The 19,406-nt window shown below is 43.2% G+C and overlaps 1 protein-coding gene across 1 annotated transcript in view; it reads right to left on the bottom strand.

The window, feature by feature from the left end:
• Window positions 1-16,116, bottom strand: part of CABLES1 (Cdk5 and Abl enzyme substrate 1) — a 35,891-nt gene extending 19,775 nt beyond the window's left edge. Inside the window, exons 1-3 of the mRNA XM_010172120.1 lie at window positions 16,049-16,116; window positions 13,719-13,811; window positions 6,393-6,470 (exon numbers count right to left, since the gene is read on the bottom strand). Of these exons, the coding sequence (XP_010170422.1) occupies window positions 6,393-6,470; window positions 13,719-13,747 (107 nt within the window). The 5' untranslated portion in view covers window positions 13,748-13,811; window positions 16,049-16,116. The remainder of the gene's footprint in view (window positions 1-6,392; window positions 6,471-13,718; window positions 13,812-16,048) is intronic.
• Between the last annotated feature and the right edge of the window lie 3,290 nt (window positions 16,117-19,406).

The raw sequence follows: 19,406 nt of genomic DNA, 5'->3' as shown, positions 1-19,406 counted from the left end.
AGATTTATGTGTCTTTTTGTAAAGCTAATACGCACTTGGTTTTGGGTTTTTGTTCAATTTGAGAGAAGTAGGGAAAATGGACAATGATGAAGAAAAGCAGGGATATTTCAGTTTCCCTATTATTGGCTAAAAACGTACAGTTATTCTTCCCCAAGCCTATGGAATGATAAATGCTCAGGGAAAGCACAGGAGATTGATGACTTAATCAAAATTGCCTCATATACAAAAATCCACTGAGGAAGAATAGCAAAGAACTTGACAAGCAAATCTGAAGCTAACAGAATATCCCGCTTTGCTGTGTGGTTATTGCTGCTATCCTTATGGCAATTTAGATGCTCTCATTTCTCCTGTAAATATTACCCTGTTTTCCACACCCACTGCAATGCTTGTTACCTGACCTGCAACTAACTGATGTCAGGGATGCGGCACATGAGACAACCTCATCTAAATGCTTCTTTTTGCCTCATTTTGCATATGACTTTCTTACCCAGTTCAAACACTGAAGATGAACAAAGATTTCAGAGTTTAGGTAACAAAGGCTGTTGGGAATGCCTGGCCTACAGACTCACTGGTTGGTGTGGCTACATGTTATTTGGGGTGATGGTACTGAAAAGCTCTTGCTCTCAGCATTATTGAACTCATTAGTGTTCCAGCTAGCACTTAGTTAAATTCAAAGGTAAAATCATCAGTGATTTATCTTTAGGAACTGGCTGAAGCTGGTTTGTAGCATTTCTGAGAAGGCCACGAATTCTTCTTATCTAATGACTTGCTGCTTTACTTCAGAAGATTTGTCCGTTTCCTGGGCTTCAATCCATTCGATTACTCATATCGCATTATCTCCCTTAACTGGAGACAAGTTTAGTCAGATTAATACCTATATTCTTGTCAAGACAGCAATATTCAGCAGCTATGCCTGCTACAATTGAGTTTCTAACCACTTAATGAATTCAGTGCCATGAAGAATAAGAGATGAGGTGAACCAGCTGGTTTTAAAAGGACGTGCACTATATGATGCTCTGGATTTTCCGTCCTGTAGCTCATCACCTCCAGCCCCAATGGCAGTCAGTCACTGTGAGCCCAGCAGCTCAGAGCCAAATACAAGACTAGCCACGTCACAGTGCCGCATCTGCATGACACTGCCAGCTTTCCTCCTCCCCTGGGTCCTCTAGATTCATCTTATGGGCAGGACTTCACAGGAACTTGGAAGCTCTTAAAAGGTTCTTACAACATCAAAAATAAAATATCATCAGAATAAGTACGATTTCAATCTGTGAATGCTTTTGCCATTAACAAAGACAAGGCTAAAAAGCCACTTTTCAAAAACATGTTTTTAAATTATGAACCACAATGATGTGTGCCAAAGGAAAAAAAACCACCACAACATAACAGAACCATAAACTCAACTAACTGCACTACCTTCTTTTCCTGGGGGAAAGTCAATACAGTATGTTCTTCCTCCTTCATTAACACCTCTAACAATGACAGACATACAATGCCACCACCTTTTTTGAAATGCTTAGGTACCTTAAAATACTGGATTATTTTATACTTCTTAACAAGAACTGGATTGCTCTCAGTTGGCTCCAAGTACACACAGAACCATTCTGGAGGCCATCATGTCCTGCAGGCCACATGGAGCAACTCTGACAACATCCATGAGGACTGCCAGAGTTCTACCATCTCCTTGGAAGCTGAAGGAGAAGTGGTGTTTTGAGAAGCTCCAAGTGCAGGCAAGCCATGGAGAACAGGTTCCCTTCTTCCTCTACCCAAGAATCTGCCTTTCCAGGGTAGCTACCTGGAGGCAGAGCTGAACCTGGTCCTTCTCCAGGTCTCTCCTGGTTGAGGTCACATGGAGGGTCCGCAGAGCACCCTGGCACTGACTGTGCTTGGGAGTAGGGTGGCAAGAAACCTGCAGGCACATTCCCTGTACTGGCTGCAAGGGAGAGCCTGGCCGTAACAGTTCCTCTCTGGGGACATGCACAGTGACCCCAGCACCTGGAGCATGACCAATGCTCCCCAATGGCCAACAGGCTATACCTGCTGTGCCTGATGCCCAGCTCCTGTCTCCAAGGACTGAAACCCAGTTCACCTCAAACCATCTGGAGCCATCTCCAAATGAATAATTCCTTTAAATCTTGGTTAATCCATCAGCAAACAACTCCACTCTTTGGTCTGCTAGAACATGAATCGCCGCTGAGGGCCCAGAGCAGGTCCACATGCGTGTGTATGTCCACATCCTGAGTGCATGTGGTGGGGCAGCTATGTGCTATTGACCTGGGGTATCTCCCCCTGCCCTGGAAGAGGAACAGCACCAAGGCTCAACTCCACTTGCTGTGAGCTTCCACTGTGACAACCTTTGACAAAGGAGGTGTGTGCCACAGCAGCTCTGGGGTTGCACAAGGTGCACCTCTGATAACTGTCATTACCTCCCATTTTCTGCCCAGCTGCAGAACTAGATGGAGATTAATCCTCATCTCCTGCAAGGAGATAAGGTAGATGCTGAGCCAGAAATCCAGTTTCAATACCCTTCACAAAGCAGCTCTTCCATCTTTTGGAGTATCATATTTAAATAAGAAAGAGGAACTTGAAGAATAGTACTAGCATAACATTACACACAATGATTCAAATTTGTAGGTTATTAAAGAATACTGGGGTGCCAACATGATCCATATTACAACATCAGTGACTGGTGAGAAAGGAGAAGAGAAAAAATTTTCATAAAGTGCAAGTATCTCTCCACAATGGTAAAAAAGTGTTCAGTAATCACTGCTGCACCTCCTCATGCATGTATTTTGTTTGCAAACTTTACTGTAAAATCTCTGTGTGGTAACAGCATGCACATTTCACAGCTGAGCAAGATTTTGTTCAACAGAAAAATTCAGATCATGAATACCCTTTAGCCATGAAGATTTTCAATACATTGAAAACAAGAGTAGCAACTGCACAACCAATCCTGCGGTACCACCAATAGCACTTACACTGTCTTGCCTCTAACCTGTGCATCACACAATGACTTTGTATTTCATAAAAATATAATCCAAGCCAAGCATTAAGACATTATCAGTGTTGCTGAATCCCGTAGCTGCTACCCACCTGCGTCTGCAGATCATCCTGTAATGGTAACGAGAGTTTGTGTGTGTGTCTTTTAATTTAATAACAGAGGCAATAACACTGTTTCAGTGCTCTCAGGACAGGGCAACCTTCTTATCACTGCCCTTAGCCATCACTAAACCCTGCACACAGGTCTGTTGATTTTGGGCTGTAACACCACAGGACACTGGAGACCAAGGGAAGCCAGCAGGCAGAATGCTCAGTGCCTCTCTCAGTTCCTGATTTGCAGTATAGGCTTCCTTACATTGCTTTTAGCCTGGCTATGTCTGCTCTTACAGCTGCTCTGCTGGTCTAGATGGGGGAAGAAAAGCAAGCCCTGGTCCTGCCCATTACCCTGCTTTTGCCATGGAAACAGGTGAAGCTGTGCCTATCTCCATGCCACCAGCAATCTTAACGCAGCCAGACCTGGAGAGGAGATTTATGGCCCAGATCCACAAAAGTATCTGCCCCTCAGTGGCTCCAGAGGACATAATGCATCTCAAAACCTTTGACAATTTAGTTATAGTTTTCCCCTTTTCCCTTGCATAAAAGCACTATAAGCTAAAGCACTATTAGGTTTCCATCAGATACAAGGTATGGACAAAATTTTGAGGATACAAAATTCTAGTGATTACTTCCGTTCATGACTCGCCATCAAGTCACTCTCTGCTTTGTACTTTTCGCTTCTCTCAGCATAACAGAAAACTAGAGAAAGCAATTCCTCTGGCACATGGTGTCCTTCCTTCTCAGCCCCAGCAAGTACCACCAGATTGGTCTCTGAAACCACAGGTAGAAAACCTACCATTCCTCACCGGCAGTCTCTGGGCCACTCTGGACTTCATTTCCCTTCAAAAGCCTGCTGCCAGCTGCAATCTGGGGGGGGATTTGGGAAACATATTCCAGGGGACAGCTTAAACTTCATCCTCTCATCTACTTCCATGACTCTCCTTCCTGCACCTCCAGACCTCCATTTGTATTTGTACAATTACTTAAAAACAGAGTTTGGGGGTTTGGAGAGGGTTCTTACTATTGTAGCTTGACCTCAGCATGGAGGGTGGGCAAGCAAGGGCCACAGTCTAGAGCACACTGCTTGCACCTCCTTGGTAAGGGGCGATGCTGCCCCATCCACCCTGGCCAAGTACACAGAGTTCAGCTGTGACGGCAGGAACTGCCTTTCAGACAGGTTTTTAAAATGGATCTGTTAGTGCAGAGTAGCTGCCAGCACTGACACAGTAGAGCTCTTCTGTGCTGCCTACAATATACCAGGGGCTGGCAGTGTCCCCAAAACACAGCTGTGCCTGGAGATTTCCTCGTTGGCTGCAGTGCCCACGAGTCGGAGCAGAGGTGGAGAAGCAGCAGCAGCTCCACCATGAGCTCCTCTCACATGCAACAGTGCCCCACGCATGCATGTCCACCCCACTCTCCCAACCCTGCCAGGGCTTAATCCAGTCTAATTGCAGATGGGCCCAAGGTACCCCGCAATGATTTGTTTCTTTTTGCAAACTATTCAGTAATGGTTACAGAACATAAACCAGTTAGGACATCTTGCCTAGGGACAGACATCAGCAATCCAGAGACTCAGAAAAAGCAAAGCTAAAGGATGCTGTCACTACATACTTCAAAAGGGTACCAGCATCTCTTCCTGCTACTATCACACACCCAAAATGTGCAATGAAGTAAGCAAGCACTGTGCAGCCTGAACAGAGCGGCTACAGTCTATGCTATACTGCCTCATCTGTTCTTTGCACCAGCTGTTCCTGGAAGGAGGTGCCATTGAATTGTTTCTCTTCCTCTGATGCTCTGGAATAAAGACAGAGGGCATTTTTTTTTTTTAAATCTTGGCTTTTTAGCAAAGGGAACAGGGATGGATTGTTTTGTACTGGCACTTGTTACCTTCTCATCCCATGCCCTTCTTGCTGTGCAAGCATGGTACAAGACATTACATGCTGAAATAATATTTAGGTTTGCAGCTATGCTCGTTATTGCTGTAATTTAGAAGGTATAACCAGTCATCAGTATTTCAAAATACATTGAATTTTCAATAAAGAGGCAATTTCCAGAGGGCAATGACCATAAATGAATGACAGCGTACCCAAGAAGAACGAACAAAGCTGCCAGTCTGTCGAGAATTTGCCTGATGTGTCATCCCAGTTTAATTAAGGGGAAAACTTCACTGTAGAGACAGGAGAGCAAGTCAACTCTCCTACAAAGGTGCCTCCTTTCGCTTGTGCATTAAAAATAATCTCCCTTTGTTTTGAATTACTGATGCACAAGCAGCTTGTGGCAAATCATTCTCCAGAATTAAGGAGATGGCTGAAAAAGATGAGCCAGATTCATCCTTTATGCACTGGATAATTTGACTCTAGATGATCTGTGGGTCTTTCAAAACCACCTCAGTGTATCAGCTGAATATTTCCCACATACTTTGTGCCCTGCAGGCACAGAGTTGACCCCAGCTCCAGGCAACTTTCAGCTCTCTGGCAAACAGTCACAGTGGCCATGCTTTATTCCTCTGCCCCAGGGACACAGAGACACTGACCAGCACTGCCCTTTCCAGCCTTGCGCTGTGCCTCTGAAGGCACCCAGCAAGCCACGCCTCAGAGCCTGCCAGACAATGCCTCCTAGCCAAATTCAGTTTCTTCCACTTCTGCAGTTTCAGTGGAAGAGGAAAAAGCCTTCTCAGCCTTTGGAGAACTGCTTCAATCCATATAAACTTTTCAGAGGTCTAGTGTCTCAGCACATCAAGGGATGCAAGGCAGCTCCATAGATGTTGCTTATACCAGCTAAGAACTTGTACAGTATTATAGCCAAAATAATTTGTTTTCACTGACTGAATGATCTGACCAATGGCTAAATGTACAATAAAAAGGTATTATGTTTAAATCCAAGTATTTCTCTATAGTTCTGGAAATCTAGATACAGTAGCACCATGTGGGTGTGGGAGAATGAGAAAGCTAAGACTGCTTATAAAATAAAAGTTGTGCTGTCTAGAGTACTTGTTTCGTCAAAGATGAGTGAAGTCAGAAGAAACAATAAAAACAGTGCATTTTTCAAGAACATTGATTTCAGGGGGGTAGTTTTCTCCAGTTTAATAATCAATGATACAACACACAGAAATAAACTGGGGACTGAGAGCTGTAGTTTTAACCTGGTAATGTTCCACAAGGCAAATATATCTAAGCGCATTTAACTCGTCTCAGAGCAGGTATGTAAAAGCAATAGCCTCCATCATGCTGTTGTCCATTATCAGGTCTACATGCAGGCCCAGAAAGACTATGTAGTACATGTGTAAATATACATACCCGACTTGGGTACAGTCTCGATATGGCAGCACTGAAAATATGCTACAGAAGGATCTTCTGCTGCTGATAAGGACTATTCTAAAATATAAAAGAAAATAAAAAGAAATCAAAGACTAAAATTTAAAAATCCCATCACAATAAGCAAAGCAACAGATGTTACCGTTGTGGAATTTGTAATCATAAAACTGCCATCACGGATGATTTATCCCTCCTCTTTTTTATCTCACAGGTAGGGTATCACGCTACTGAGTCTTTCTAGAAGGGCTGAAGCCTGTGCCATACATTCCACAGCAAATGAGTAGTGGAGTCCCATCCCCTCTACAGGCTTTCAAGGAAGTCTACCTTGAATACACTACTTGGAATCCAGGACAGATGTTTTCCTAGTGAAAGGAGTCCACCCAGGGAGGCAAGGAGCCATTCTGACAACTCTCCACCATGGCTGAAACTAAACAGAAAAATCCAACAGTAACCCAGGTGACAGACACCAAGAACCACCTGTGATGTACACCACAACTCTGTGCCTGACTCTCCATTTACCGGACAAGAATTTCAACCTGCTGGTCATTAACTTTCTCTGCTAAACCAAGGGACTCCCTTGATTTTCAGCTTCCTATTCCTGCAACAGCCTGATTCACAGATGAAGTAAAAAGTTTGCTATTATCATAAGCTTTCAGATCCTTTCACCATTTTCCAGGTTCCTCCTTCAGTCTTCTACAGTTTCTCCCCATCACCCTTCTTGATCTCTGGGCAGTATCACTGACCTTAGCAGTTGCACTGATGGCACATATAAACATCACAACTCTCAGTCTTTACCTTTAAGAGCGGTGCCTAGCCCCAATGACCCACCAGCCTCTGAGCTCAGTAATCAGCTCTCTTGGTTATGATGCTGCATTGACACCCAGGCATGACGGATCCCACAGCTCCTCGCCTCTTCTCCTCCAGCACCACGTCTATCTCTGTCACTAACTGTCAGGGTCGCATCCCTCCTCCTGTAAGCATGGCTTGCATTAATTCCTTATAGGCAGGCAGCTCAACATTTGGCTACATGAAAGCATACATTATCTGCCTGCACAGAACTTATCTCAGAATCCAAGCCACTCTTACAGTAAACGCCTTGTATTTCTAATCAACCTCCAAATCTCTGCATCATCTGCAGTCAATGTATGGCATTAAATCAAATACCTCAGAGCAACGTATCTGTTTAACAGCCACACTATTACCTTTAGCCATCAAGCTCTGACATATCATTAAGCAACATCAAAATCACCTTGAGGTCAACACCCACTTTCTATAAAACTGCATGAACCACCAATAGCTACATAAATATAGTTTTAGGAGATGCAGATTGGCAAGAAGCCAAGAGAAACTTGATCAAGATGTAATATATAAAATGCCTATCAATAAAGACTTACAAATATACCCTCCTTCCTTATTAATTTCAGGACATTGACAACTGTAAAACGTACATGAAAAAAGACCCTTCTTCCCTTTAAAGTTGGCCAACGGGCAGCATCTCCTCAAACTCCTCTAAGACACAGTGATGGCAATTTGTGACATCTTCTAAACTGATTAGTGTTAGAATTTACTTATATTTTACTTTTCGAAAAATCTCCACTTGTGGTCCAAATGCCAGGACTTACTGCTGGGTTGGTTGTCAGGGCTATTGTACTTCCCTGCTCTGCTCTTCAGTATTGATTTTTCTGACATTGTGTGCCACAGATTTGTATGTGAGGATTCCACCCAGATTTTTCAACCTTTGTCCTACACTGGTCAAAGCTGGACAACAAGCTATTTTTTTCTTTACTGTCCAAAACCCACCATATGCACCTAGAAACCTCCTACCAGTTAGACTGTTATTAAAACACTATTTCCTTATGGGAGCAGCTTAGTCATAGTTCTTGGAAAAGGTTTAGATCCCCAAGAGAGCTGCTGCATGTAATGTTTGGAAAAATGCAGAAAATCACTTCCCCTTCTCCTGGATCATTCTGTTATAGCAATCCTATTTTCTGCCTTAAGAGCTTGTTGAAAAGCAAAGTGGTATTTAACCATTAATAAAGGAGGGTTTCTAATAATAAACATGCATATACCATTAGGAAGTTCTCTTGCAGCAGATCAAGTATGATCTCATTGTTTGTCTGAACACTATAACGCCCCTTACCTACGGTAAATATCTCATATCCTATAAGATGGTCTCATGGCGCATCAGTAAGTTATAAAGCAGGGGGCAATAATTTTTCTCATTTGAGAAAGGCAGTCCACAAGCAAAAAAAACAAACCTGGGATACAATTAATTTTGTGCTTGCCACTGCTTATTGCTGAATGGTTGCTACTCACAACAGCTTGCTTGTTCACTGGAAGCCTTGTTTGCTGATGTATGAAACTTGGCACAGATTTTGACGCTGACATCAGAAAGCATCTTCGAATTCGGAAAACCATGGCACCCACTAAGCATATTCCCCCCACTCCTTCTGGCTGCTTCTGGAAATACCGCCCTTCTACAAACGCCCTACCCCTCCCTAAAAAAAAAAACCCAACTCTTAATACTTAAAAAAAAACAAACTGGTGCTTCCATGTCCACAAGCAGAGACAACAGGGGGAAGTTACCACAGACAACTTGCTGTGTGTATCAGAAGGAATCAGACCAGAAAGGAAATAAAAAGCACCAGCCCAGCCTCTAGTTTTTTCATATTTCTTTCCCTTGGGACCCAAGTATTGCCTCTCTTTCTACAAACTGAGGGACCCTCTTTATGTAAATATATCCCAGGCAGAGCATGAGAGGAGCCCAGGGCCTCCACTGCCAGGATTCCACAAAACCTCATCTGCAGAGGTGCTGGAGGGGGTTGGTGCAAAACAGCCTGAGGAGCTGGACTGGAAGGGAAGGCAGTGGTCAGAAGCTCATCATGGAGGGATAAAATGGCATTTTACTTTGAGGTCTGACGATATGCATGGAAAATAATATTCTGAGAGCCAGCAATGGTTTGCTGGAGCAAAAAGTCCAGGAACTTGTCACAAAATATGCTTTGGAGAAGAAGGCGTGGTGGAAGCTCCTTGCTGTTCAAGAAAATGGAATTGTTTATGAGAGAAAAGCATTTTCCTGGATTTCAACTCTTCAACAAAGGGCATCTAAAATCATGTGCAGCTCTGAATGAGCTGTCTCTGACATCAGAAGCAGCTTGAGTCAGAGTGTATTTATGTGCTCTGATTACCACTGTACCACCTAGACATGTTTAAAATTACTTCATGAAAAGGTTTTCACTCTCTAATTCTCACATTTCACCAAGAATTTGTACTAATTACTATGGTTCAGAGCAATCATTATTTTGCAAGAGAGCTCTGACAATGTAAAACCGTCTGAGACTGTAAAAGTTAATATTACAATTTCTTCAATGAGATGTATGCTATGAAACTACAGCAACTTACTGAGCACAAGGCTCTCAACAGAATCAGTAACTCACTTGTCTTGAAGAACATTAATGTCTGTTTTCTTTAGTGTCTGTCTAAGTTTCATAGAATCACAGAATACCAGGTTGGAAGGGACCTCAAGGATCATCTGATCCAACCTTTCTTGGCAAAAGCACAGTCTAGACAAGATGGCCCAGCACTTTGTCCAGCTGAATCTTAAAAGCTTACAATGTTGGGGAATCCACCACTTTCCTAGGGACATTATTCCAATGGCTGATGGTTCTTAGCATGAAAAATTTTCCTCTTGTGTCCAAGACTGACATAATGTCACACAATGATGTGTTTGACACAACCTCATACAATGATGTGTTTGATTGTGTTGCACCAAAAGGCTGCAATCAGACAATGTGATATACATCATATGTACCATGTACATGCAGAATATTGCAGATTCTTCTCTCATATATGACTGATGATGTTTGACTACCGGGCTTTGCCGTCCTGCATGCAAAGGTGAACACACAAACCATGGATGCTGTCTGGGTAGCAGCCATCATTTTGGAGTCTCCCAAGTTCAAGGTGGGGCTTTTGGAAGGTGGCTGAGAGTAATTATGACCTGTGAGGACTCTGTGAATAGTCAACCTCTGAGAGTGCATGTATGTGCATTTCCACAATTAAAAGGGCAGCAAAAGCCACCTTTCACAGGCTATGGGTGGTGTTTGGCCTTGGCTTAGATCTGTATACTAACAAAAAACTTGAGAAAGCAATGGCATGGGGGTGGGAGAGGAACACTGTTCTACTGCTTTTCTATCTGTTATATAGGATGACTCTAGAAATGTTCTTGTCCCATTCTCACCACGAATTGTTTGTTCAGTTGGCTCCAGTTGCTGTTTTGGTGGTCTGTTTCTGCTAGATAGGAGATCTTCTGCTTTCACAGTTTATGGAAGATACTACCAATAAACCTGCTGAATAAAGCAGGTGAAAGCACACGCTGGTGGCTACCTCTGCTAACTTGTCTGTCAGGGTTTGCTTGTCTTTGTCTCTTAATGGGAAAACTTATTTTCTGTTATTTTACAACACTGCTTTGATAACACAGTCTAGGAAACCTAATTTTCCAGTTCCTTTAATAAGCCACGTCCTGCAAATCTGAAGAAACCGGTTTAACCAGTGCACAGAACCATCAACAGGAAGCTTTACAAGGACTGGCTGATAAGCTGAGGTCCATGTATAGGTGGTTTTTCTCTGTACCGAAATAGCTGAACTCCTATTTTAACCATAGCAGGTCCTGCCTTGCCGGGCCCAAAGGATCGTTTCTCAGCATGTGTCATCCCCAGGGCTAAGAGAGGAAGAGCTCTCAGTGCTGCAGGACAAGGACACCTCACTTCACAGGTAGAGAACCACAAATAAGGGCAGTTAGCAGAGGAAAGAGCCCCGCGCTATCATCCACACTGCAGTTTCATTTGCTGTGACACTCACTGTCACAAGCCAGCAAAACAATTACTGAAAGCACTAGCTATTTTAAAGCCCAGCTATCAACTCACCACTCAAAAATATATTTTGTGGAGATGTTTTCAAAGCTGGGTCCCTCAAGTTAAGTGAAAGGCTGTCATGCTACAACAGAAGGGTCAGGGGTTTTGGAGAGAGCTCAGAGGGCCTGGCTCAGCGCCTGTGTCCTGCACAACCACCCGTGAGCACCTAGGACAAGGTCCCAGGCATGGGAAGGAGCCCCAGGGAGGTTTTCTATCCACTGCAGGACCTGTGCTCCTCCGTGTCACAGGGAACCAGGGAGGACACCAGCTTTCAAGGTCTTAAGGTACTCAGAAACTCTGTTGATTTTAGGATGAACACATAATCAGATCCACCTGAATTTCCAGAGGTCCTTTTCATCCAGAATGCCTACTAACTGCAGTGACTGCAAGAGCATCCAGACCCTTGGAAACACAGCATATATGCTCAGATTACTGCCAGACTTAGCTGGCCTTAGGGGTGACACAAACTGTTGACTTCGCATTTTATTTTTAGATAATATCGCTGTGGCTCCTTGTGTATAGGACAAAAAGCATTTCCAAAACTGTGTATCTTATTCTTATTGTATCTGTGTTCTAGATAAAGGGATCTTTATTATTATTATGGAAATATTCTGGAAAACTGTGTCTGCTGATAAAGATAAGAAGTCAGTTGAATAACGGAAGCTTACTCACTGTTTTCTTAGCAAGAAAAATATTCAGTTATATTATCAGACATAATGACTGATATATAAATTAAGATAAAATGCTAGGATATATTCTACAAATACTTTTTTGCAACAGATGGAGAAAGAGTTCACATATCAAATATTTATTCATTTTTTCGGAGGTAATATTTCTATCAAGTTTATGGATATAATTTATGTATGCATCTCAGAAATTACTCATTCTCTGTGGAATTTGCATAATACTTTATGAATAAGTATTTTTCCTACATATATTTATGCACAAAACAGACTAAAATTAGAGGGCTGCTTTTCAGCGTTTCATACCACATGTATTTTTTGTAAAGACGATAATCAGCTTCTAGTCAGACAATAGTTAACAGTTCTACATGCATCTGTTTGCTACAAAAGCTGTTTCTAAAAAGCAGTCACCTCTCAGAGCCACCTTCTGTAATATTTATGTTGATTACTACCTTTAACTTTATTTAATTGTGCATGTGAAAATAAACGTGAGGAAAATTTTGCTCAGGCCAAGTAGCACCTACCAGAATTCAATTCATAAAACATGTAGTTGGATGTAATGTCAGAATTTCTACTGACTTGGTTCCATCTCTGAGAGAAACCACAGGCTGTGTGCACAAATCGGTCCACAGGAACATACGTGGTTCTCACCCCCAGCAGTTGTATGAGAACAGATATATGGAAGGGTCAGCTCTCAGTGGGATGGTTTAGTCTCTATGCAACCTGTTCAGGTAGCCCATTTCAAACCTATTCAGGTTTGGAAGGACAAGAATAAAATCATGAGACACCTGGGGAAATTGTTTTGGGAAAAAAACAGAGAGGGCAGGTGGCTTTTTTATAAGCAAGAAGGAGCTAGTTTCACTTCTGAGCTGGGTCATACTGCAATAAAGAACCTACTTTGCTGATGGGAACACCACAGCAGGCACCGTGCCTTTGCAGTAGGAGAAGTCCCAGCTGACTGCTGCTGTACAGGTCCCACTAGTGCCTACAGCTGCAATCCAGCTTGAGGTGTGCTGCAGCTGCAGCTCTCATGCATCCCCCAGGAGCCCTTCTGCCTGCAGCTGCCATGAAAACAAGGATCCAACTCCTCACCTGGCCACCACCATCCGCAGATGCGCATTTACTAACCAGCACTTTGAATCCAGGAGGATGCAAAATTGCAATTGGGATCTGCCACGTTTATAATTAATCTTGCAAGACTCAGGATAATCTTAATACCTTTCCCCGAAGCTGTTTTCTTGCCACTTGTCCAGTGAGCCTTCCGCCACAGGCAGCCCTGACAACCCAGTGAGCTTGACACCTACCCTTACACCCACTAACAGATCTTGAAACGTCACTCAGCCATTGCTAAACTTATTCCAGAGAGGTTCACCCACATACCCTTCTCACACTTAGCACCTGGCACTACCCTTGAAGAAATGCCACCAGGTTATGCGTAGTTTACTCCAACTGATTTTCATTTTATGCAAGTTATTTGTATTATGGAGACACAGGTCTTAAAAATCCATGGGCTGGCACTTCCATTGACTTGCACCTCACCCAAGGAAGGAGCGTGCATTGCAGCCTGCACCTTCACAGACTATTTTAAACACCATTACTGGTGTGGTAAGTGGCAATGCCACACTGTGCTCTTGCACAAGGATGCTGACCCTGCCCTTTCCCTTATGCCCCATGGATTGCCTTTGCAGCAGCAGCCTTTGGTTGCACAGTACCTGCCATTTCTGGTATCATGTTGCCGCATGTTCTTGATAAAATGAACCTTCTTGAAGTTCTTTGGTCTGGGTGATCCTGAGAGTGTCCGACATCTGAAAAATAAATCAGTTGGGGAGGTGAGGGGGAAGGAAAAAAAAAAAGTACTCAGTTCCCTGCTGTACGGCCAAGCAGTCTACACAAAGGCAGGAAGGAAAGACGAGACAAATGATTCAAGTCACCCTGTGTTAGGAATCAGCAAGAACAATAAAGACAATAAGTCTGGAAATGCGACAGCTCAAATAAAAAAAAAAATATTTAAAATAATAATAAGAAAAGGCACCACTACGCCTCCTGTCACGCAAAAAAACAAATCACCAAAAAAAATCTCAGCAAAATCAAACTTCCTGTAATCTGCTGTGACAGTTTAGCCCAAGCTTTCAGAGGAAAAAAAAACCAAACTAAAACAAAACCTGGTAAATATGCAATTGTCCCCCCCACATCAACACCCACACTTTTTTATCCTCCTCAGCTACCGATAAACGAGCTACTGGGGAAAGTTCTTTCTTGTTTTAATTTTAGAAAGATTTAAAATCTCTCATTTGCAAGGGTAATTCCTACTTGCTTTTAACTCTAAATATTACTTTTAACATTCCTGACAGCATATAAAACAACTGAAAATAAAATAAATTACCTCAGGGGGGAAAAAAAAAAATCTTTCTTCAAAACGTTAATTCTTAAATCTATTTTACATCTGAACGCACTTTTTAAAACCGCAGTTATAGAAAGAAATTGCCAGAGGAAGGAGAGATGAGACAAAGAGCAATATCCCCCCCACTTCCAGCCTTGCTTTTTTTAACCAGCTGAAACCACAACGAATGTGAAAGCTTTCTCTTTTTCATCTCAGTGCTGTTTTGTTGCAAGGCTCAGCACAGCACACAGGCACTGGAGATAACTCCTGTGCTCACTGTGCAGCCAGGGCTGCTGGACCGCAGCCGCTGCATCCTCTGTGGGAGCTGAGGGACAAGCATCCTCCGCTGGCGCATGGGACCAGCACAGCCCCTGTCTTGAGCCTCCCTAACCTATTTTTCCCATCCTCTCCTATGCACAGGCAAAGCTCAGCAGCTTCCCAACCCCAAGAGGTGCTTTTGTTGGACTGAAACTGCCAGTACCCAAGCACCACCACACTGGACGGGCACACCCCGAGGGGGGGACCCCATCACTTAGCCATTTCTGCCTTCCTCCTGTTGGTAAATCCTTGAGATTCCCTCATCCTCTGGTTGCAATTAGCCTTGTTAGCTTCTTCATGAGAAAACACCTCCAAGAGAGAGGTTCTACCACCAATTCTGCAAATTAGCAAGTAAAAATACTGCCTTGCAAACCATACTTTGTTTATATCCTTTACCAATTACGCATGTTTGAATCATTTATAAGAACACTTCATAACATGCTGGTAAGCATTCAACAGTAAGCTTGGTAAAAATAATCATGCCTTGGCCAGTTGGTACAGCCTCTGCTATTGCTATTAAGTCTTTGCTTCGAGGTGGGGAGAGACAGCCAATCTGCATGTGGATAAACAAGGCTATAGGCTAAACATCGATATAAAACAGCTGAATTACAGGTCCTAAGATAAAGAGACATTCAAAAATAAGCTGCTGCCTTACTGAACAGCTGACCTGGAAGCACACCACGCACTGGCCAGATTACTGGTCAGCCCGCTTCTGAACTGTTAAGCAGTTGCTCCGTTTTCCAACACCCCAGAGGATTGCCTATTGCCTAATTACTGCAGTCCCCAGAGAAGCTGTGGCCTCCTGGATGCAGAAATAAAACCACGCTGAGGTTGCTGATATAACAAGGATGGGGGCAGATTTATTAGCAAGGTAGCAGTCACAAAACTACCAGCCAACACAGAAAGACAGTAATGCTGTTTACCAAAATAAGACTGTGTGTAGAGAGAACAAACAATAAAAATCCATTAAAAATAAGTATATTAAAAATATCAGCCTTCAAAATCTTACTTTATTAAACCAGCTGTACTTAATTTTTCAAGGTATTACGTTAGAGGCTAGTCATTCCTGTTAGTGACAACTAAAATTCTCTATTAATCAAATCTGACTTTTTATTTCCTGACATTTTATTTAAATACTCACTTCTTCATTAATAACCCAAAGCCAGGGAATGTGTAATTCACGTCACCTACCACCTTACAGGGTGCATGAGGTTTCACTTTACCCACTAGGAAGAACATCTTAATGTGACCACCCAGCTAATTCCCAACACATGCAGGGACAGCAAGTCTGTCTGTGCACATGCCTTACAGACAAGTAACCAGAGAGAGAGTAAATAAAATGACCTCCGCAGTGGGGCATTTTCCTCGATGTCCTCCAGTGTCTCCAGAGAAGATCGCTGGGAGATCAGCCGACGTCTGCAGAGAAAAAAGAACACAAAAGATCACCCACCGTGGGTTAGAGGGCATGAGAAAGTCCTCAGAGCTGTTATTTAGTAAAGCTCACAAACTGTCCTTCACTACCCGAGCTGTACCTCTGGATATTCATCGATTTTGTTCTGTTCTGCTTGCCTTACTAAATCAATTTGATCCCAACCAGAAGCAAACTTACTCCATACAAGCTTCTATAGCAAAACAGAAGTTGAAACTTCCCAACAGCTCCTCCTCAGTTTGTGCTTTCAGGTTTTCCTTCCTTTCCAGGGTTTAACACCCGCCTAACATCAGTCCCACACTTGCTGTGATACAGCTTGCAATGCTACAAGCACAGTTCTTGGATAAAATGATGCTGTCGTAGATCTGCAGAGACTGCCTGTTGTTCACACCGCCGCAGGGGACACTTCTCTTTGTCCCTTACCCTTTTTTACCAAATAAATGCCACTCGTTTCTCAGGAATGTCCATCTCATCACTCCTGTGAGGAGTGACAGAGAGAGACGAAAGATGATGGGGCCGGCAGCACTGGGCACAAACCAACAGTTTAAAAGGGAGCTCTGACCACCCCTCTGAGCGGCACAGATGAGTTTAGTCCTGTTTTAAACCAGTTTTCTATGGCTGAGTCAGATCTCTCCTTCACATTCAGTGACATGAAGTAAGGAAATATTAGCATTTCAAGTTTTCTGACTGTTCTAGGAGGTACGGAAGAAGCCCCACCATAGGCTTGGTTTTAGCAGCAATTGCTGCTGCACAACCTCCAAACACCTCGACAGCATCATAAAATGAGGAGCTGCACCCAGCCCTCCAAAAACCACCGTAAATACAAAAAAATCAATGTGTAAGGTACAGCCCACCTGCAGGCATATAATGAAAAGTGAAGCTGGCAATCATCAAAATGACCCCGTCGGTGGGTGTTAAGCAGCTGTGACAGCAGGGTGAAGGCACCATGCCGCAGCACCCAGCTGTACCGGGAGCGTCAGCACCCATCGCTCCTTGGGGACACTGCTGAGGTGTACAGTACCTTGCCAATGACTTTATGAGTATGAACTACTATTCATCAGTATGAACTTCAATGATAAAAGTCCTCACAGAACACCACTATTTGTTCCCTGATTACTTTAATATCCTTCTCACTGAGCTGCCTCACTTCCTTGATCTGCAAGTAAAGAGTTTCTAGAATCTCGGTGCATTATGAGCAAACCCATGCTTGGAAGGGTGCTCACTAATTTATGCCTGGGCTGTATATTCACAATAAATATTTTCTCCGATGCCAGCATAAGCAGTTTCTAATCCTTCTTGCAATTTGCCAGCCTCTCCAGTTGTGCTGGTACAACTGTTCCTGCAGCCATGCTGCAAATCTGATTACTGAAATGTTTTTTGGTTCAAAATCACCCTGAAGTTCAGTGATTCAGTTTACTACTAGTTCAGACACCAGATTTCTATCACTAACCACCAGATAACACATTTCAGGACAGTTTTAATGTGTATGGGGCTTTTCCTGTACTTAAAAAAATAATTAAAAAAAACCTCAAACAATTTATAGAGCAACTAAGCGGGAAGCATAATCCTCTTAGGAAAATATGCAAACCTTAATCCCCACAGGCTTTGTTTAAACTAGAATTTTAGAAGATTTGGTGCAAGACAGGATACACCTTCAAAATACTAAGAAAAAATAAAGTCTGCACTTTAGGGTGTGCTGAATTTACTGGCATAGACAAGGAAGAAGAGATCATGTGCCCACAGGTTCTCCCTCAGCTCCATCCACTGTCAGAGGACAGAGAGATGCTCTTACAGAGAGAAATTCACATCAGGAGGAGCTCTCCCTCCATTTTCAGTTACATTGGTCCACAAATGAAAATTAGAAGTTTCAACTACCAGCACCAGTGATGTAGCAGATGATAACTGTTGCTTTTTTAATACTCATTATACGTCATTAGCTTAATAACACACTTAAATGATGGCACCCTCCCATCTTGTGGTGTTAGAACACTAAAAGCATACTTTACGTGTTATTAGTCAAAGAGAGATAAACAATGGTACAACCTTCCCACCTTCTTCGTATTAAATTTGTTGAACTACTCACATGGTTAATTCCCCTAGATGCCTGCTAGATGCTGTAAGGCGCTTGTACAACACCGCATGCATATTCCAGTCACCACTGCAATCCTCCTCTGAGCCTCTCCTCGCCCAAAGTTACACACCATCCTCAACTTCATTGCCAATAGCTTGGCAGAGATGGGTTTGAAGATCCTACATTTGGGCATGTTATTAAGGCAGATGCATTGGTCGGCAGAAATACAGGCAACTGCATTTCATCAGCTGCAGGGCAGCTTTAAACATTGGCCATCCAGTTGCCTGCTGACTGCTAAGATTCCTCCAGCTTCCCTTGCTGGTCGCAACTTCTTAAACCCAGCACTAGGGATGCTGCCTCCTGGTTTTCACTTGCTAACCTCAAATGCAGCACAAGCGGGATGGAAACTGCTGCCACCCCTATTGGCACAAAAGAGCTCACACTGATCCTCATTGGTAGTGATTTTGCAGTATTTTGGGGACACAACATGGCAAGTGAATCTGCACAAAGAAGGGAGAGAAGCTCTTTGCTTCAGCCAAGCTTAGGAGAGGGGCACAGATACCTGAGCTTCCTGTCAACTACTGTGAACGTATGCAGAACTGTGGAGAAATTAATCCATGAAGGAAGGAAAAAAAGCAGATGGCCCCCAGCAAATCACCAGCAATGATGAAGTATGGGTCACACAGAAGCCAGCAGTGATGCACATGGGGGCTGCCACAGCCCAATCTCGTCCCCTACACTGGCATCAGTAGTTGTGACAACAAGGATATCCACGCCAGCACCCAACTCAGCTGAAAACTGCCACATCTTTCACCTCTCCCCAAAATCATTAGTTTTAATGGTTCAGCTACCTGCACAATCTCAGGAGCAGTGGTAAGGCAGATTTGCAGCAAGTCTGCTTAAATCAGTTCACAGTGCCTGGGAATTGCACCCTCTTTTCACTGAAGAAGCTGAGCCGCAATGAAGTATGTGCAATTATTCCATTTTATCTTAAATCTTTATTTCGAGGCCTAATTAAGATGACCTAAATACCAATATTTATAAGCTTTCCACAGCTGGATATTATACCAGAAATGCCAACTAATGAACCTACCTGCTGTGAACCAAGTCACCTCCTGTGCCACACACATAGGAAAAAAACAATTTTGGAAAAGCAGAGCTTTTGAAAGGGTGTTCCAGGGAATACAAGCAAAACCAGTTTT

Source organism: Antrostomus carolinensis, unplaced genomic scaffold (genome assembly GCF_000700745.2).
Source record: "Antrostomus carolinensis isolate BGI_N321 unplaced genomic scaffold, ASM70074v2 scaffold10747, whole genome shotgun sequence".
Lineage (NCBI taxonomy): Eukaryota > Metazoa > Chordata > Aves > Caprimulgiformes > Caprimulgidae > Antrostomus > Antrostomus carolinensis.
The sequence above is the reverse complement of the archived record's forward strand: the minus strand, read 5'-3'. Positions and strand labels throughout refer to the sequence as shown.